Here is a 21,198-nt window from a genome sequence, read left to right as displayed (position 1 = left end):
TTTGGGAGTGTAAAAGTGAACAACTTTGGTAACTGTGTACTATTACCACACAGCACAGCAAGACAGACTGCCCAAGCTCGGAACACCAATACCTCTCACCTCTAACTTGGAACAAACAGGTCAAGAGGCAAAATGACAGGTCAGCTTTCACCCAAATGGCTTTTATCAAGGCTTTTACCACTCATCTAGTAAGGTTTTGCAAAGGCAGAGTAGAAATTACAGCAACAGTGGCTGTCACTACATGAACAAAGGAAAGGATTGCATGGTTTTCAAATAAAACCACAATCTTCAGTGCTGTAGCTAAAGGCTCCCCACGCTAACACCGGGCACATTCCAATACATCAGTTACTTTCTCATGCTATTTATAAGGGAGACGAGGAAGCACACTACTTAATCACGAGGGAAAAGAAAAAACCCATCAAAAGCAGATACTTCATCTTCAGTGATAAAGCAAAGGAAGAGGCTTCTCAGCTCCCTGAGTATTCAGCCAGTCCCCTCATGTCAGTGAGGTGAGCAAAAGACAGTACTGGGATGCACTCAGATCCGTCCCCAGGTGTCACACTTTTGCATTCCTTCCTCAGTAATCACTAGTAGTATCAATAAACGAAGTCACAGAAGGATTTGGGGAATATGCTCTCCTAAACCCAAAAGCATGAGGCCAACGTGCTGCTAACGCTGATCCCTCCTTGCCCATCCCCACGGGAGCAGGCAGCAGCAGGGCAGGGATCTCTACCACAGCAATCAGCAGTAGAGAAATATAGAATCATAATGCTCAGTTTTGTCTTGCTTAAACCTCTTCACGGATCAAGCTCTTAGCTGAAGGCAGTGCTGACACTACTCCCCTGTGCTACTTGGTGGTTTTTGCTTACATCTCAAAACAGTGTATGAAAGCTAGTCAAAAACCAATATTTACGTAGTTCTTTTATTTCTTACTGACGCTCCCGTAGTTGTTTCCTACCCTTCAGAACAGAGAATCAGTCCACCTTGTTAGATGCTCTTTAAGAACTGCTCATTAAATAAAGTAATACAAGTTTTCACATCAGCATTTAATAAAATGCTTTCTTTGTTGCTAGTAGGTGGGAAATCTAGTGAAGATGAGAACTGGTTAATTACAAGGGGTATGAACAGCCAAAATACCAGAAGTCATACAAACCTTATGCATTTCAGCTTTGCTATTGCATTGAATAATTCAGCAAAAAATAGACATTTTGAGAGCTCATAAAACCTTCATCTATGATAATCTATTGTAAATTCTCTAACCAAAGGAATCTGAAAATCTGTTGTAAGTTTCAGACTAAACTGACTCCCAACTTTTATTTCCCTCTCTGTGCCTGTAATTTATATGCACATCAGTTTAAAGTGAAAAAAAAAAATGAAGTAATGAGTACACACATACACAATTGTCTGTTACCTTAGTAAAGTCTTTGTCTGCTTGCCTTTATAATTTCTGCACCCATAAAAACAGGGTTTGCACGAGGCTTGAAATAGCTGAAAAAGCACAGGGCTTTTGGATATTATCACTCATTAATCAGCTAGATTCTTGGTTCTACTCTATATGAACATAGATTTTAACAGGATCCTTCATATACCACCTTTTTTTTTTTTTTTGGATATCCCAGAAGCCTTACAGGTGCGAGTGGCTTAAGTAAATTTTACACAGAACTACATTAAAACCCATCAGCCATCTTCTTGAAATTTCTGATGCTTTGTAACACATTACGTAGAGGAATTCTCCTAGTATTACAGGGCACAGCAAGGAGACTGACCACTTTTGAGGTTTCAGGGAAAAAAGGATATCTCTGATTCTCCGAGTCCTCCGTTAGCAGCTTGAGGTCCAGGGTGCAGCTTTGGATTAGCTCATCCAGTTTCTTCTCTTCCTGAGTCAGTTCGGTCACCTCCTTCGTGAGGCCCTGACGTTGTGCCAGCATGCCACCGTCCTCTGACAGACTGCAGCCCCTACGGATACCAACAAGGAAAACACCCTTTCAGCATCTGTAGAACTTGACCCTATGCTACGGGAAAGGGAAGAGGCAGGTTTTTACACCACAGATCAGGTTCTTAGCCCTTTCTCCTTAAACCTGCCCACAGGGAGTCAACATAAACTACGCTTTCCAGAAAAAGCATCTTTTTACCATAACACATTTTGGAACTGCCGCCATAATGGAAAAGTTGAATATTTCTAAGCACTTCCAAAATCTTGCTTCTAGCTCCCCTTTCCTCTAACCACACTTTGAAACAGACAGAGGAAGGCAGTAGGTAGAGGTGTGTACCTGAAAACTTACTCCACTTGCAGAAGTAAAGGACTTAGTCCAGCATTCACATAAAATCTCAGTTTCTAATTTCCCTAACAAATGCTATTAATACACTAAAAACCTGTCTCGACAGAAGAAGAAAGCTTTATCCTCATGGAAGGCATTTGGGATGATTGCTTGGAGCAAGGTGTTAGAATGGAAGGTGGGAGAAGAAAAAACACTGCTGCACTGTGACAGTGAAATTAGCCAGCAGGAATGGAAAAGGATAATGAATACTCACATCCACTGAATGTTGTTTTTGGATTTTTTCTTAATGAGATGGATGCCTTCCAGTACATTGGTGATATCGTAAATCCTCCTTTTTTGCACCTTGAGGACCTCTGCCGCTCTGTTCAAATCTAAGACCCCATCAGGAGATTGGCTCAGCAACTGAATGAACTTCTTTGTAAGAAGCCCAAGTGATGTATCATACCGAGTCTTTTCTGAAGGAGATTTTGGAGCTTGGAAAGAAAAAAAAAAAAAAAAACAACACAACAAACCAAAAGCTCAGACAAATCAGGTTTTCTCATTTTGATTCTGAAAGCAGCATCCAGAAATGAAATTATACATATTACAGATATTCCTTTCATTTTTATTTAAAAAAAATCTCTTAAACCTTTGCATTAAGACACAACTTACCACTGGGTATTTATTTGTATTTCAAGATGTACCTTTCCAAAAGTCACAGGTACATGAGCAAATACATACATTTTTTAAAATGCAAATATTTCCGTTAGTCTGACAGATACATGTTCTACTTAGGCTTTCATTATGTGAATTCTTAATAGTATTTTTAGTATCTATTTATCCTGGCAGCAATACCAAAAATTCCCCTATGACTCTCCTTCATCAGGCTGATAGCCAGCTTTCATCAGGGTTTGATTTTCCCCTCTTGTAAGATAAGTGTTTCACATGCAATTAAGCAGGACTTAGGTGTACTTCAGTGGGCGAACACAATGACAGATTCCATCAGCGCCAGACCCCACAGCTTACAGAAAACTCAAGTGAATTAGAGGAGATTGACATCATTCCTCATAACCAAACAATGCTCAAACTAGGCAAGAGCATCCACTTCTAAATTAGAAGTCAGCAAACGGCTTGATTCTTACTATAAAACTCTGTTTTAATGCATGAATGCAGCATCTATATACTTAATAGATGCGCTTTTAAGAGTTTAAATACTTAGAGCATAATGACTCCTAATTCTAAATGTGGGAGGCCTTTGTGTCAAGAGAAACGAGCCAGCCATTATTAGATGTCTGCTGGGCTGGTACATCTCATACCTTTCATTTTCTTCAAGTATTGCTCAGGATGGATTTTAGGCTGATCTAGTGGTCATCTTCATGTTGTCAAGGTTCAGGTCCCACATTTAATTGCAAAAGTCAGTCAAAACTGAAATACTATCTGAAAATGAACCTTTAGACTACCTATGACGGCTCTTCAATGAAAACCAAGTAATTGCCTATTTGCAAAGAGAACCAGCTAGCTGTATCTCTTGCTTTGGTAGATTTGGGGCTTGTCTGCACTGGAAGACGGAGATCTCTATCCCTTAGGTCACCTTGTGAATTCAGAGCAAGGTGGTTTCTTTTTTCCTTTGTTTTTCCTTTGGGGTTTGGAAAAGAGTAAGAGGCTCAGAGTCGTAAGGGCAATGGGCTACTTGACCCCCACCTAAAATGACATGTGCTCCTGGTCACACACGGGAAAGTTCTCTGTCTGGCCTCACCAACACTGCAGCAGCATCCTATGCTCCAAATGGTACTGAACTTCTCTGAGAATGCACTTGAATTTAAAAGGGACTTCATTTCACTTAATGAGGTTCAGTTTAATTAAAACAACTGTGGTTGTTTAACTTGTCCGCTTTAAGTTCGTACCATCAGCTCATTTCACATTTCTTATGTGCCTCAATAGAAGCAAGCACCTAAGACTGGTGAGGAGGGACAAGTACCCCTTCACATCCCTTCCTCTTCCACTGCTACCACTACTGTCCCAGTCGTCCCCCTTCCCTGCCCGTCTCCCTCTGCAAGCCTCATTCCCCTAAACAAGATGGCAAGGCTAGACACCCCCCCCAGCTGCTGTTGCAAGAAACCTACTGCCCAAGGCAACACAGATGTGCCAAAACTAATAATAGCAGCAACTAAGCAGCAGCAGTAATGATCTAGCCATTGCAGGGAGAGAAGGCAGCTCAGAGCCCACAGAAAGCATTTAGCGTGCAGCACCACCGAGGCACAGCCGATGCTCTTTGCAAATCCCCGCCTGGGGGAAGAAGCCCTGCCAACGTGACTTTAGCAAGGAAGGAGGAGGCCCGTTTGATTAGCCTCGCCTAATAACTAACTGCATTCAATCCCATCATAGTACCTTCACTCCTCAGCATCTGCCTTTCCTGAGCATCCCCAACTTCACGGCCCCAGCTGAAGAGAAGGCCCTGGGCGAAGGCTGCAGGCAACCGGCAGGCAGCGGAGCAGACCTGGCAGCCAGGAGCCTCCGCAGCCCTGCACCAGCCGATGCTCGCTGCAGCCTTGCTGTCTGCTGCCCGGCTGGGTATGTTCATAGCATCACAGAAGCATTTCCGTTGGAAAAGACCCTTGAGATCACCAAGCCCAACTGTTAACCCAGCTCTGCCAAGGCCACCGCTAAACCCTGTCCCCAAGCACCACATCTACGCGTCTCTGAAACACCCCCAGTACAGGTGCCCCCTCCCCGGGCAGCCTGTGCCGGTGCCTGACCACCCTTCCAGGGAAGAAATGTCCCCTCACCCCCACCCTAACCCTGCCCTGGCGCAGCTCGAGGCCGTTCCCTCTGCTCCTGTCGCTCCTTCCCTGGGAGCAGAGACCGACCCCCTGCCCACAGCCCCCTGTCAGGCAGCTGTAGGGAGCCATCAGGGCCCCCCGAGCCCCCTCCTCTCCAGGCTGCCTCCCCCCTCAGCCTGTGCCCCAGCCCCTGCCCGGCTCTGGACACGCTCCAGCCCCTCAGCATCCCTCTGGCAGCGAGGGGCCCAGAGCTGAGCCCAGGGCTCCAGGGGCGGCCCCGACAGGGCCCGGCGCGGGGGGACGGGCACTGCCCCGGCCCTGCTGGCCACGCCGCCGTTTCAGACACCAGCCAGGGCGCCGCTGGCCTCCTTGGCCACCTGGGCACGCTGGGGGCTCTGACCAGCTGCTGGTGACCAGCCCCCCCGTCCCTTTCCCGCCGGGCCCTTCCCAGAACCCTGCCCCCACCCGCAGCTGCCAGGGGCTGATGTGACCCCCGGGCAGGGCCCAGCACTGAGCCCTGGGGACCCCGTACCACTGCCCTTGGCCCCTGGGCCCAGCCTGCCCAGCCCCTCGCAGAGCCCCCTGCCCCCAGCCCGCAGCTCACAGAGGGTGCGCTCGGTCCCCTCGCACAGGCCATGGGTGAAGGTGCCAGGACATTAAACAGAACTGGTTGTTGTGTTGCAGGCACGTCCAGGCAAGGACAGTAAACACACACACCCTTCTGGCCGGGCAACACAGCCTGTTGTACTGGTTCACTCATAGCTCATTAGTAAAATAAAACCCTCCGTGCCACCCAGCACGTCACAAGTCCCCTTACTTTTCGGACTGTCTGGGCTTCTTGTCGCAGCTCTTCCTTTCCCCTTTGGAGTCTTTAGTCCTTCAGCAAGATACTGGTGGCCACTTTCTCCTAGCTCCAGCCTTCGTTTTGCCTGTTAAAAAAAAAAACAAAATTTTTTTTAAATTTATTGATTGTTAAGTATATTTCCTTTATCAAACACTATATTGGGGCTATAGGAAAGGCAGATAGCAGAGAACTTTCCACAGCAAGGTACAGGTTCATAGCCCATGTTCATCACAAGGGAATATGAAGATTTCTTGGAATCCTCAGGTGGATTTAAAGATGTCACTTTCAAAAGCTAGGTTGATGGGGGTTATTTGAAAATTCAGCATTTTTTTTTAATTTGAAAAACTGAGCGACAGTTGTATGATCTACTTCAGTCTAGTCTGGACCTTCTTAAATACATATGAAAGATTTTACCCTCACTCGAGTTGAGACCATTTCAGTTAAGAAAAACAAAGTGAATCCCTCAAGCACATGCACGTATGCACCTACAAAACTACTTTTTTTTTTAAAAAAAAACAACACCACCCATATAAATTTGTGCACAGGTAGCATTAGTTATGTTTTCCCCTCACCATTTGAAAGGATGGCTTTGAGAGGACAAGTAACTTCCACTACTATAAACTTTCCATCAATGAAATAGGAGACATGACATCATGAGCAGCACTGGACAACTGCTCTCCTCTGCTTCTCAACAATTTTTGTCCTCATTGAAAGTACAGCTACTATATTCCACGTTAACTAGCACATTTGCGCTAAAGCTGCCTACATAAAAGCAAGGTGGAGCAAAAATCCTATTAGAACGATGGTGGCTGAAAATCAGCTAGATGTTGCAACCAGCTCAAAGGCAGGCTGTGTATACCTTGAATAATAATGAAGGACACCGTTCAACTATGCAACACGTAGACAAACTGCAACGAAAACCACCAGTATTATGAATTTGTTCCTAGACAGAAACACAATCCACTATCTTTGGAAACAATTCTATACCCTGCCATGCTACTCGGGTTACTGAAATTAAATCTGGGGATACTTGTTATCCTAACAATAGAAAGAACATTATCTCGGAAGACACAGGAAAAAGAAGAAGTTTTACATCTAATGAAGTTTAACCAAAGAACTGTTTCCAAAGAATGTTGTTTATTCAATTATGTAGAATAATTCAGTGTACTTTATTTGCTTACTCTTTAGACATGCCCCAAAGGGTTGGATCTGCTCCTCAGTGAACCAAAACAAAATAATACATTCTGCTATAGAGCTGTAGACAGATATTTCTGTACCGTGGATTTAGCTTATGCATTTTACTTTGGGTCTTTGACCAACAGAAAGTGCTAAACAAATTACTTTATATGCATTAATGTATGGATACCTAACTAAAGTCTTTGTACTGGGCTCCATTTGCAAACATCAAACTTCTTAAAGGACAAATTAAAGCTCATGAAACTCATATAAGCCCACAAAGTAACATCATGCCCAGAGTGCTTAGGCCACTCTTCTCTGTGTTTTGTGCGAAGGGGCAAGGCGCTAATTCATCAGTGACGGCAAAGCTGAGCTAACTGCATCGTGCTAACCAACGCAAGCACCGCGCACAGCAAAGCTGAGCTAACTGCATCGTGCTAACCAATGCAGGCACCGCACCATCGGTGGCAGCTTCTATGGGCATGCGACACCTCTGCTCCTCTCCCTGAGACATCGGCTCTGTAATCCAAGGACACAGATTTTAAAAAGGTCAACTGTTAACAAAAGCATCCAGCTAATATGTTTAGCCAACGTAATTGGATTAAATTAAGATTACAGCTATTCCACAGGGAGAAACACATTTCACACTTTTTTAAGTAAGTGGTTTTCCACCCTGAGAACTATAAGAGAAAAGGAAGGAGGGGTGAAAAGGGAACAATTCAGGGCGTGGGAAGACTAGGCCAAAGGGATACAATTAAAGATAAAAGAGAATCTCAAAACCAGGTGTGAGAAGGAGGGGAAATGCTAAAGACTTTAAATCCAGAGATTTGCAGTGGCTCTGTCCATCAGAAGAGAAACTTTGGGGTTTGGACTACACTTCAAAACTTCGTGTCTCAACTTGTTTGCAAGACACAAACAATGGTATTTTGCCCCTGCTTTTGTGGTTAAACACATACAACTTTCTCCTGTGAACTTCAAATAATCTGGTTTGGTGGCGAGAACATCCTTTGGCCACGCAGCAGCACGCCTGTGGGTCTGACAGCGCCGTCCCTGCGGGCAGTGCGGGACTGCCCACGGGTTTCTGCAAAAATACCAAATAACAGATGCAGCACCACGAGGCAGTTATTGTGCAGGGCACGAAGCAGACAGAAAACCTCAGAGAGGTTTTTATTGTATTTTATTTTAGAGGAGTTTAAAAGAGCTTGGTGAAGTTATTGAGAGGCAATTTTAGTAAACGCCGGGGAAGGTTGAATTTCTGGCCAGGTGTTACATGTCACTCAGCAAGTGCTCTCTTCCCGTTCCTGTTTTAAAAGCTTCGTAACTGATAAGATGTGGGACTGAAATGGTATATTCTCTTAATTTCTTCTTCCGTGACTTACAGACCAAAGATTTTCCAGTGCCTTTTTCTTTGCACTACAGATCCTGGGTGACTCAGATGGGATGGTTTCTCTCTCCCATCTCCAAAATTATTCACAGTGCTTTCTGATCTCAGAGTTCTCATCAGAAATCTGAACACAATCAGCAGAACCAGTGACCCTTTTAAAATAAAACTTCTTACTTTGCATAACTTATTTCCACTACAACACTACATTTGTTATTTGCACTGCCTGTACAAATCTGTGTATTTTATTTTTCTTCGTTTGCATCAATCATAGCATGCAGAATCTCTGACACAGTGCGTGGGACCTGGTAAGAAGCAGCAAGCCTAAGGACGCTGGTGCAAAGCATCCCAACGATAGGGAATGATAGGAAACATATAGACTAAGAACATCTCAGCGACATTAAATTGAGCGCAATAAATGGAAGTCAGATTCCTCAGGGGGATTGTGAAAGGATTGCAAAACACATGGGGCAGTGACACAGGTAAAGCCACAAATTGATACATCCAGCAAGAAACATGAAAGTAACAGGAAAGGATCCTACTGAGCTGAACCACCTACCTAACCACTTAGTGGAGACAAGAAAAATGTGGGAACACCTGTTTTGCCTCAATTTTCTCTTCCAGTACTATGAGCAATTCCCAATATAGACAGAACTATGGATTCACTCTTCAGTGCAGGCCACTAAAAACAGGTGGCACCTTGACTCCTATGTAGTAATGCCTTTTTAGCTTCCATTTCCTTTTTTAAAACAAAAAAACAACAAAAAAACCCCAAAAACAACAAAACAAACTGCTACCACAATTAACATCAGAGGCAAAGCCACAAGAACATCTTTATGAGAACACTTCTCTCAATAGGAAAAGAGTTTAAAAATTCCTAGGGTAAGCTGTGTTTTCAAGTAGGCAGGATCTGATGCAATTCACTTTACAATACTCAGTCTCGGGGATTAACTTTTAAGAAGAGGTTGGAGGCAGGTACCCAACACTAGGAAAAAAACCCACAAATTTGTTTTTTCATGAATTGAAAAAAGGGGTGAAAAAGGTGGAAACAGGAAATTACAGCCCATTCCCCTTAATGGGCTGTTTTGCGCTCACAGCTACCTGGGTCTAACAGGTTGCTGCCACCACCTCTTCTCCTGCATGGTCCCCGTATGCTGGTGTGGGCAGTGCTTGACTGATGGGTCCCCATCAGACCCCACGGGAAGCTGGCTCAAGGGGTCACAACCAGCAGAAACTGGTTCTCCTCCAAAACAGGAGGGAGTTTTCTGCCACGTTATCCCTTGTGGGTGACTTGTCTGCGCTGGGAGCTGCTGGGCAGGAGCAGCGGGACACCCCCCATGCCCCTCGGGGCATCAGCTTGGCATCGGAGCGGCTTGGCTTTCGTGTCACACAGCTATCAACTTCAGTTCTTAGGGAAAGAAACCAGCACTGATTAAGAAGAAAACACAAAAGTCAGAGAGTCACTTTGTAAGAGCATAACAGACAGTGCAGCGCTAAGCGTTAGGTAACAGCCAGCATGGAGTTTTATCGAGATAGCAGAGAGGGAAGTGCCATGGCAGGAGACTGCCAACATCAGGTTTTGAAGACTGCACCATGTCAAACCAAAGTCTCGCTTTCTACAAGGCTTATATTTCTAGGTTTGAGGGAAGATGCAGTAAACCCTCCTCTAATTCTTTCCAACGATAAAACCATGGAGCACAGCTTTGCCAAACTATGCACATTGAAATTTTTCCTGCTAGAAGCCTCTCTCAGCTGTATTACTGGATGCAAGACAGTTGCACTCTTTGCAAGAGACAGACCTAAGAAAAATAATGTTACCTGTGCTACTTTCTGAAAACCCTTTGAAATATTCCTGCACGTGTTAGGCTTTAGCAGGCATGTAAAAATTTGACAGAAGGATGATCCAAGTTGGGCATATTCTGTTAACTCACAATCCTAAATTGAAAAAGTGCAGTCAGTACATTTTCATTATAAACATTAAGAGCCAAATTCCATTTCAAACTGCAAGTGCCACAGCTCTCGGGCCCGCCAGGCTATGCACATGCCATCTCTTGGGAGGTCCTGTCCAGGATGAGACACATCTAAGTCCCCTGCTCCCCTAGCAGGCATCCAGGGTATAGGAGAGCCTCAGCACTCCGATTTAAATACAAAGGGACAAAAGCTGAACTCAGATGCTGAGATGGGGACGGAAGATAAAATAACTTATTAAAAGGAAAAAAATAATCAAACAAAAAAAAACAATGAGATGAGGAGCTGGAAAGAAACTCCCATTTAGGGTTGACTGGGCAGGAAAAATAGGAAGACTGGAAATGACCAAGCACAGCAAGGAAGAAATTGTGTGTGTATTAAGTGATAGCTGACAGCGAACTAAGCAGCAAGCCAGAGAAATGCACCGCAGTGCTCAGCTGTGTCAATGTCTCAGAGCAAGGACTAAGTTGGGCAAGTTAAGCAAGGGCAGATAACTAAGCCCAGCGTAGTCTCTAGAAGATATTACAATTGCAAAAGGCAGATAAAATGGCAGCTTTTCTGTATGCCACCACAGTGCTGATATTACCGGGGAGGGGATGCAAGCCTGCCCAGGGAGCACAGATAAACATTGACTGCAGCGAGGGAGCCGCAGCACAGGCACTTTACCAGTCCCCACGCACTTTCCACAGACCGTCTTCCACGTTTTCCAAATGAAGCAGTCACTGAAAAATGCAATTTAAAAGCCAAGGTTCTGAGGCATGAACTCTAGAAAGCTGTTCCAGAGGTCAGGAGCTGCAGAGAAGAAAGCAAACATCTTACATGAAAAGATAAATTAAGCTGGAGCTTGATGAGGAAGGAGTACGAGACAAGAAGCAAAGGGAAGAAGGCACCTTGGGGTGAACACACGGAAATATTCATATGTTAAGGCAATTTCTCCGCTGAACAAGGTGATACAGGCTGTGCATGTTGAACATGCTCAAATGAACAGACTGGTATGTGGAGAGCCCCGAGTGCCTGCCCGAGGGCTGCACCCAGCCGAGGGCACAGCAAACACTCCGGCCAGCACCAGAGAGATGGAAAAATGGGGAGAGGTGTAGTGACAAAAGTGGAGGAGCCCTCTGCGAGGGAGGGCTGAGCTTTGCTGGTCCACGCGCAAGCGAGAAAGCACCCGAGGTCACCAAAAAGATGCAAGAGGATGACCAGAGCTCCCGCCCTCGCCCCCCTGGTGACAGCTCCTCCTTTCATTCCTATTTCTGCTGAGCAAGGAGGAGATCCATTTGCAGTTCAAACTCCTGGGAGGGAGAGGGATTTCACTCTTCCATGAATTATTTACCCCAGTGTTCTCTACACACAGGTACCAATAATTTGTACCATACTATGCTTGGTGTTGGTAATGAACTGACAGTATAAAACCATTAAAAGGGTATTTAAGAATAGGAAGACAAAGCAATAGCCGGGAATTAAACTACTTGCATGTAAAAGATAACAAACTATGTCCTTAAAAGGGGAGTTCTAAAAGTCCTCTCAACTCTTCCCAAAAATATTACTCACTTCTCTGTCAAAAGCATGCATTCCCACACTGCCTTACACAGGGGAACAAGACCAGGAATGGCGCTTCCATGAAAGCATGCCCTCAAAATGAAGCTTTACACATAGCCCATTCATTAGACTGAGGTAAAAGCATTTAAAATGATACACAAAAATAGTGCCTTGAAAATGGAATACATTGTAAAACCAGCACAAGGAAGAACGGGAGTCTGAAGTGTCGCTACTTATTAATCAGGATTATTAGTTGAGTGACAAGCAGCTAGTATTTGAAGTAACATTTAAAAAAGCATTTTAAAGCAAATGAAAACACAGCTTGCAGAAATCATCCTGATCAACCTACTCCAACACAAAAGCCTCACATTTTCTTCTCAGAAGATGGCAAATGTATCAAAAAGAGGACAAAAAAGTCCTTTCCACGATATCAATTTGTGTTTCCTAAACTATAATTCTTTTTTTTTTCATCTTATAACAGTTTTGACTGAGGCAAATCCTTCTCCAGCTCCTATACTGGAACTGTTCATTCAGCTACAGTCGAACTGTTTGTTTTTAATATAGATGAATATTAAAAGAAAATGGCCTTTCAGTGTCTTAATTGGGTTTATAATTCAATGAGAGGCATCTGACAATTACCAAATTAAACTACATTCTGATCACCTGGAGCCCCTCTTCATTAGGCATTTGACCCTGACAGCTGAGGGCTGATAGCGTTACTCTGGTGATGTTTCTTCCAAGGCCTAATTAAACCATCCTATTTCCACCCATTTTCTATTTTCACAGCGCCCTCAGAAGTATCAGGAGCATTGAGGAGGCCACAAACTGTCAGCGCTTCAATATCAAACCGCAGGGCTTACATTTAGATCAAAAAAGTTAAGATGCGGGTGGCCAAGTTTCAGTGCTGGATCCCTCTTGGAAGGCAGGACCCAAGCCAGAGGGACCTAGCGCTGCCTGTCCCGTCTCCAGTTGAAGATGCAGAGAGCAGCAAGGCGAGCACCCTGGGTGCCTCCAGCCATTGCCGCAGAACGGCACACGATGCCGCTTTTAATGCCCCCCGAAAGGGCCAGGTTTGCTTTCAGCCATGCCCGATGCTCGGGGTGCGGCAAGCTGGCGTTAGCAGCACTGTGCATCGATGCCCTGCCTGAACAGAACATTTTTCAACTTCATTTAGACAAAACACAATAAACCAAACCCAGAAAGCAGCCAAACACAGCAATGAAAACTGGTGGTTTCTTCCTAGCCCTACAGCGGGTTATTTTTCCCCAAAAGAGGGTTATCATCTGAAGGTGCTAACTGCTTGTGTTTTTTTCATCCTGGTATCTCGTGAAGAGCTGACCTGCCAGAAAGTCAGAGCATCTCCCCATCACCACAGCTAAGGCACTCAGACACTGCCTTACAGACAACCCATCTGATGATATTCCATTTTCTGCTCATCAATCTGCTTGTGGGATCAGCGTCAGGCTTGCGCTTAGCACAGCGGCCACTGCCAAAACGTGCAGCTTATCTGAATTCTCCTACATGGGTGCAGTACTTCGTATTTTCTTTGCACTAGAAGGGGAAGGACATTACAACGGTTGTGCAAGAAATAAACCAAAGCATAAACCACGTTTCAGGCCTCAAACCAACAGAATTACACCTAGGCTGCATAGGAAATGAATCATCTGAGATGTTTCTACTGCAATTTTTTCCACCAAATATGAAACAATTGCTTCTTACTGGAAGCAATAGCTTTGTGCTGTACTACAGCTTGAAAGCTCCCGTTACCACTTCATGTTGAAATACGAAAAGTTATTTTCAGGAAACTGCACCCAGTTTTCATCTCAACTGCTAAACTGCCCCAAGGTGAGGAGCAGACGCGGCTCTAAGCAGCCCTGAGAACAGCTCCGGCAACACCTACGCCCTCATCCCAGCGGCTGCTGGGGCTGCGCTGCTCCTGCCCACACGGCGTGGAAGCTCTGGGAATAAAAATTCCAGAAAACAGATGGACAGCCAGGCAAGACTCACTGCCAGAAGCACAGACAGACCAGCCAGCATCTGGGGTGGCAGTGGGGGGAATCCTGACTGCAGGGGGTTTGGCGTGACTGGGTGCAGCACAACAGTTTCCCTGCAATTCCCTGGGGAATCGTGCAAGACCATGGTAGGAAGACTAGCCATGCGACCTGCAGGCTTTAATGCCAGCCTGGTCCTACACACCAATGTCAACGCCCCTGGCCATTCTCACACCACTGCAGCGAGGCTGTTGCCCCCACAGCAAAGCCCAAGGGTTTGCAGCTGCAGCTCGTATCAGTAATTTCTCACCACACACATCCTTTCAAGAAAACAAGACCATCATAAACCAGGCCTGATGCTGAACTTCCCAACTAACAGTGAGCAGCTGGGGAGGGGGGGCCAGCAGGACGTGACAACCAACCAGCCACGTAAGAGGCTTCTCGGTGTCACTTCTTTGTATTGTGTCTATATGAACAACCACACCGCAGGGCCACCACCTCCAGCTGAACCCCCGGGATCGAAGTCAGCCAAACATGAAAGCAATAGTTCAAATCCTGTTTGGGCACCACTTCCCCATATGCCCGCAAGCGCTTCAGCCCTTCCAGAGACTTCCAGCTTCCCAAAGAGTGAGGTTAAAACCGAACGGGACCCATGGAAAGAAATCTTTCATATAATTTTAAGGTTTGTCCCAAAGAAAAGAAAAAAAACCATCGCAAAGCAGTCAGTCTCAAAATACATCCTCGAGATTATTTTGCCTTTTGAATTTCAGGCCTATTTTTAAAAGTACTCTTTTTTTAAAGTCATTAACTTCAAATAAGACTGTGATTGGATTAGTTCCACTGAGTCGCTTCCACTCTATATGTAGAAATCAGCACAGCTACTCAAAAAAAAAAAAGAAAAAAGCAAACAACTTCCAAACACTGCCAGTTGTCTGCCAAATTGTCTGCTAAACAAACAAGCCCTGGGAGGAGGGAGGAAAGATATTAAGGGAGCTGGAGAATAGGACGGGGTGAACTTCCTTTGAGGAAATTCCAGTAAACGCCACAAAGTATCAGATACACAGGTTAAAAACCAAAATAGCAGTACACTGGGCACGCATGCCGAGGTAGGAATCGGGAAGAGAGTCCCTCCTTACAGAACATATAGAATGCCATCATAAAACTCTCTAGGAAGATGTAATTAATCAGATTTGATATGAACAAAGTGAAAAGGGAGGAGGAAGAGCGCTGGTAAAACCATGCCAGGGCTATGTCAGCATAGGTGCACTGCAGCGATGCAAGATTGGGCTTGCAGCACAAAGTTTGCTCACTAAATTGCCAGCCTAAGCCACAGCATCCTGAGCTTTGTTTTCCTTGGGCACCTAGAAGAAAGGACAGCATGTGTGGAATTACACTAATGAAGTTCCTGGAGCGCAAGTTTTCTTCTCTGTGCAGGTCTACAGTTTGAGATTTCCCATGCTGGCACACCGAATCTTCCTGCATTTGCTGCAAAATACCAGTACGGAGTTATACCTCATATATACAGTCCTTTGGCACTGTACATGCATGTCTGTGTGTGTATATATACATATATATGTACAAGTGTGTCTGTGTGATATATATATATGTATATAACTACACTGTGCCAAGGGACTGCATGGCTTTACTGACAGGTAATTCATAATGAACCAACTAACTTGTTCATTCTTCCAAAAATTAATGACAAAGAGGATCCATATGCAAATGCTTCAGAAACTACAGCAAAGAGCTACAAACTAGAAGGCAGCAAGTTTTAAATACCTGGACCCACATGGGCATTAGTGTTGGGCATTCATGCCCCCAAAGGAGGAGAATCCTTTCTTAAAAAAAGTCGATACCAATCTTAACTCCATATTTTTAATTCACTGCCTGAGGCACGATGGTTCTTACATCTAACTACTGGTTCAATTAATGTAATTAGTTAAGGGAAGTCAGATCTGAAGTAGTAAAACATTTGATTTTAAAATATTTCCTTCACCTAGTTCCATACAAGTATAAAAACGTACAGCTGGATTCCCTGAGAGTAATAAATGTACTTTGGATCCATTAAAGGTGATAAAAATATTACATAGACGTCCAAAGGACATTGTAAGTGGAAACCATTGCATCGCATCTGGGTCTGGTTGTCTCCCAAAAGTTTTTTTGCTGAGTCTCACTGAGTCAGACCACACAGGGTCCCAAGCGTTTACTGTAATACAGGCCAGGTCTGTACGTTACGTAAACTGTGCGGGTTTTAGTTCAGTTTAAGGAAGTCCCAACAGTGTCCAAACAGATTAACCCAGAAGTCACTTCTGCACCTAGGAGTAACTATCATGCTGACTTCACATGAAGAGATCGATTTATCGTTCACAAGCTAATTAGGTATGTTTTTAAAAGGAAAGTACTAGTACCATTAAAGACAGAAAAAAAATCCTCAAGTAACCTTGAAGTTAACACAATAACCTCCTCCACGTACCAAACCGCAGAGTAACAAAAATAAATAACAAGTGCCCAAGAAACAGGAAACACGGGTAACATATCCAAAGGCAACTATCCCTAGAAACAGCCAGAAGCGAGGCACCAAGTCAGCAGAAAGTCACAGAAATAGATAAAAGCACATAAGAAGAGACCGAGGGAGGGACCGGCAGATGGCAGGGAGCCAGAGACCCCAGCGGTGGCTGACAGCCCCCTTCATCCTTGACCAGGAGCTGGTACTGCCATCAGGAGGCTTCTTCACAGCACATTCACTACAAACTGAGCTGGATTTTCACCTGGCTGGGCTGCTAAACTCTGGGTACTGGCGATTTCTTCCCTCCCCACCCCACGGCAGGCGGCTGTCGCATTCACGCCTGTTGCGCTGCTCAGCTCGGCAGTGGGCAGCTCAGGTGGCAGCACAAAGGGAGCTGAACTCTTAATATTTTAAATTCTGCATAATGTCACAAAGAACAATTCATCCGCCCAGCTCTCGCTGCGCCGCACACCCTGCCTCAGCAGTGCTTTATCACTCCATCAGCCACACCAAGGAGCAGAGCAACCTGGGAGCGCTGGCTAAATGAAGATAAATTTGTTCAAACAGCAAGTTTTACTTCATCCCCGTGACAGAGAGGGAATAAAAACAAGACAAGATGACAACAGTTGGTAAGAAAAGTGAACGAGTGTTGGTAGAGTAAATGGTTTTCTTTTTCACATCTGGATAAATTCTGTCATGCCACAGATGGGACAATCTAAAAAGCTGATGCGATAGCCTCATTTACAGGACAACATCCAAAACAGATGTGTCATCACAGGGAAAAAATTTCTAGGGGAAAAGAAGTTAATGTTGCTGCCCTTTCTCAGATTATGAAGTGTATTTTGAAAAATTTTTGGCTCTGGTGAACCAGAACATCTCAGGTCATAGAGTCAAGCAAGGACCTGGCTCTACACCAAAACTGACCCACACCTGACAATCTATCCGTTCCGCTTTGCCTTCCTATGCATTCCCTAACTAAATACCTTGAGATGTCTTCTCCAGAAAAATGAGTACTACCTTTAAGACTCAAATTTGAAGATGAAATTAATTCATGGTTTCCTCTAACCCATCCCTTGATCTTGAACCCTGACTTTCTAACATGACCTCCTATGTAGCGCAGACCACTAGATTTCCCCTAGTTGCTATGCCGTTAACAATAAGCTGTTGGGTGGCCAAAGAGAGGAAGAATTTGCCATGCAATTTTAGAATCTGCATTATAAGAAAGTTTAACGAGCAAGCACCTGTCAGGAAAGACCACAAACACCGTTGCTCCCACCAAAAAGCAGGCACATGACCCGCTGACCTCAAGGCTGTCCAGAACTGAAATTACAGAACGTAACTCTGCAGAGAAATCAGAAAGCAAGACATTCGCTCTGTGAAAACTTGAAGCTATCAACTCATAACTATTTCCCCTCACTTGAAAAAAAAAAAAAAGTCTAATTTCCACTTTGAGTTTGTATTGTTTGGCTTGCAGTATTAAGTTCTCGCTGTGCTCAAGTTCAACAATTTAAGAAGTCCTTTAACACTAGAATCATCTCACAGAGTGGCTCAGGTGGGAAAGGACCTCTGGAGATCATCTGGTCCACACTCCGCTGCTCCAAGTGGGAGCACCTAGAGCAGGATGCCCAGGGCTGTGGCCAGCTGGGTTTTAAGTATCTCCAGTGAAGGCGACTCCACAATGTAAGAGACCTGTTCCAGGGTTTAATCATCATCACTGTAAAATCTTATGTTTAAACGGAATTTAAATTGCATTTCAGTTTGTGTCCATTGCCTTTTGTCCTGTCACTCACCACCACTGAGGAGAGCCCGGCTCCATCTTCCTCACTCCCTCCCATCACGTGTTTACACACTTTCTCTCCTCCAGGCTCAACAGTCCCAGCTTGCTCAGCCTCTCCTCACATAGCAGATGCTCTGAGACCTTAATCACCTTCACGGCCCTTTGCTGGACCTGCTCCAGTATGTCCACGCGTCTTTTATACTGGGGAGCCCCACACTGGACCCAGCACATCAGATGCGCCGTGCCCGGGCTGAGCAGAGGGGAAGGATCCCCTCCCTCACCCTGCTGGTAATGCCATGCCTAAGGCAGCCCAGGAGGTCATTGCTGGCCACCAGGACCCCCAAGGCTGTTTTCTGCAGAGCTGCTTTCCAGCAGGTTGGCCCCAGCCCATCGTGGTGCCCGGCGTTATCCCTCCCCACAGGCAGGACTTCGCACTTCCCTTTGCTGAGCTGCATGAGGCTCCCATCAGCCCGTTTCCCCAGCCTGTCGAGGTCCCTCTGGACGGCAGCGCAGCCATCAGCTGTATCAACCACTCCTCCAAATTCTGTATCTTGTATGTTATCAGTCAAGTCATCCCTTAGTATTAATTTCATAAGCAAAATATTGCCAACGTTGGACTGCAGGGCATCTCCTTCAGACCTCAAATAACTTTTGCTGCCCTATTTAACATCATCTTCTATTTCCAACATTTTCCCCTTAGAAGTACTAGCGCCAAATCGTGTATGTTAAGCATCAGCCGCACCAACACTATTCACTGAGGCAAAAGCATCCCCTTCTCCTACTCCTTTTGTTGCCCACGCCAGGACGCAAGCCCCAGTGCCATCGCTCCTTGGCATCGTGCTGGAAGCTGGCGTGCAGTTGCTTGTCCACTACAGACTTCTCAGAAGTGCTGCTTTCCAGGATACAGGCCCTCTTTCATAAGGCATAGCTTGCATTCCCTGCCCCTGGCATACAGCTTTGCCTTGGGCTGTGTTAAAGACACAGGGTGTCTGAATGTGCCTACAGAGCAAGTTGCGAGAGCTCCGTTATCGTTCACTATTCTGCTAGCAAATACTATCAGTAACAGGTTTTTTTGTTTACTTCTGGGACAATGGTGAAAGCACTCCATAGTATTGAGATCAGTGCAAATACTCACTGCAATCCATCAAAAGGCCCCTTTTCTTGTCACTTTGCCAATTTTTAATCCAATGCCATGCCAAGTTACTTTTTTTTTTTTAAAATCAAAATGCTTTACAAAATTGAACATCTTTATCAGCTTCACTCACATGTCAGGCAGCTACATCTTTTGTTATCTTTTACTTTTGGTTAGTGTGGAGGAAAGGCAGGAAAAGAAGGGTGAAGGTGGGAAAAGCTGGCTGCTGGATACCACTGGGAAGTGTTTTAGGAACCACCACAGGCGGTTTTTGCAGTGCTGTATACAGAGTAACGCCATCCTTATCACTGCACGCTACTTACACCCTACAGAAAGGGTTATTTCAAGATTGTTGGGCATCCCAAGTTTTATGGATGCTAGAATGAGACTGGAAGAGCGGAACATTGTAAAAGCACAAAGGTAAGAGACGACACCTAGGAAGAAAGCAGAAACTCAGGTGTCTATTAACAAGCTTTAATTTCTATTCATTGTAGCCTAAAGTTCAGAGAAAGCCCCTTTGGCTTCCAGCACCGCTGCCTTCCCCCCTCCTTCCCCTTCTGCTCCCTGCCTTGCTGTATAACCCTGCAGTTGTTAGAACTATCCCGTAGGCAATGGACAGCTAAATGGGATTTTCCAAAAGCCTAGAGAAGTCTTCCAGTGGAACGTAGCACTAAAATATCACCTATTAAAGGCTGCACTAAAAATTCCTTTCTTTAAATAGATTTCTCTCTTCAAAAGTATCTACCCAACTCAGGCTTACGGGTTCTTCCACAAATGTACCTTAATCTGTTCAGAAAATAAATGACCATACAATTTAGTTGTACCTCCTTCACAAAACCTGTAACTTTCTCTTGTTATCAGTACACCTTGATCCTTTTCATTTTCAGAGGCAGTCCTACTTATGAGTCATCTTTCCCTCCTCTCTCACACACATACACACACTTTTCCGTTTCTCCTTTTCATCCTTTTCCTCTTGTTTTAGTAAAAGCCATAGATAGGGCAAACCAAAATAGCAAGTTTCACAACTGGACATGAGACATCCTTAAATTTAGATTAAATGAGCCCTTCCAAAGTACACGGGCTTTTTCCATCCAGACAGATTTATAAAAGCTACATATAATTATGGAAAGGAATAGGATCAAAAATAGCTGTACGATGGCTTTTCTCAACAGTGTATGGATAGGAAGGAGGACAGCCTGGTTCTCTTCGCAGTAGGAAGAAGGGTAAAACAACTCAGGGCAGCCCTGGGAAGCCCCCACCATTACTAAAAAGCCTAGTGTGGTAGACCCTCAAAAAATAAAAAATCCTAATTTTCCACACTAATTGTTTTCCCAACCCTAGTTCCAAAGTGTATCAAACTGAAGCCAAGATCACCCAAGAAAACTCGACTACATTTCACTGTCTCAGACTGCGAATCCTTATCCAAGGTAAGGCAAAAGCACTTTAGAGAGCACCTTGGAAGAAACCTGCTGCACCTGTCATTGGTTTGTCTTAGAAGCATAAAACTCAAAAAAAAAAAAAAAAGAAAGACAATCTTTTGTATTGCCTTGACATCAACAACTGCTAACCTGTCAACAGGCGCCTGTTGATGATAGCAGCGAGAGCCTTCTTTCTCCCGGCCTCCCCCCACGCTTTGCACTGGCAAGGAGCCCTCACACTCTCCATGTTAACTTGGAACGAGTTTCTGCAGCGTGGCTCTGCGCTTTCCACAGCAAACTTGGAAATTTCATGTCCGCTTCAGGTAAATACATTTTATTAAATTAAATATAAGAAAGTAAATATGGCAGGGTTACAGCGTTCCTTGTGCAAAACACTGAATTCCAAAATAAATAGGAATGGTACATAG

General features: G+C 44.7%; 1 protein-coding gene across 3 annotated transcripts in view; it reads right to left on the bottom strand.

Moving 5' to 3' along the window:
* E2F3 (E2F transcription factor 3) overlaps positions 1-21,198 on the bottom strand; it is a 43,969-nt gene that overhangs the window by 6,923 nt on the left and 15,848 nt on the right. For all 3 annotated transcript variants that reach the window (XM_056332413.1, XM_056332414.1, XM_056332415.1), the window contains exons 2-4: positions 5,856-5,967; positions 2,533-2,752; positions 1,798-1,956 (exon numbers count right to left, since the gene is read on the bottom strand). In XM_056332413.1, coding sequence (XP_056188388.1) covers positions 1,798-1,956; positions 2,533-2,752; positions 5,856-5,967 — 491 coding nt within the window. The remainder of the gene's footprint in view (positions 1-1,797; positions 1,957-2,532; positions 2,753-5,855; positions 5,968-21,198) is intronic.

The sequence above is a fragment of the Falco biarmicus genome, chromosome 3 (genome assembly GCF_023638135.1).
Source record: "Falco biarmicus isolate bFalBia1 chromosome 3, bFalBia1.pri, whole genome shotgun sequence".
NCBI lineage: Eukaryota > Metazoa > Chordata > Aves > Falconiformes > Falconidae > Falco > Falco biarmicus.
This window is presented reverse-complemented; position numbering and strand designations above follow the sequence as displayed.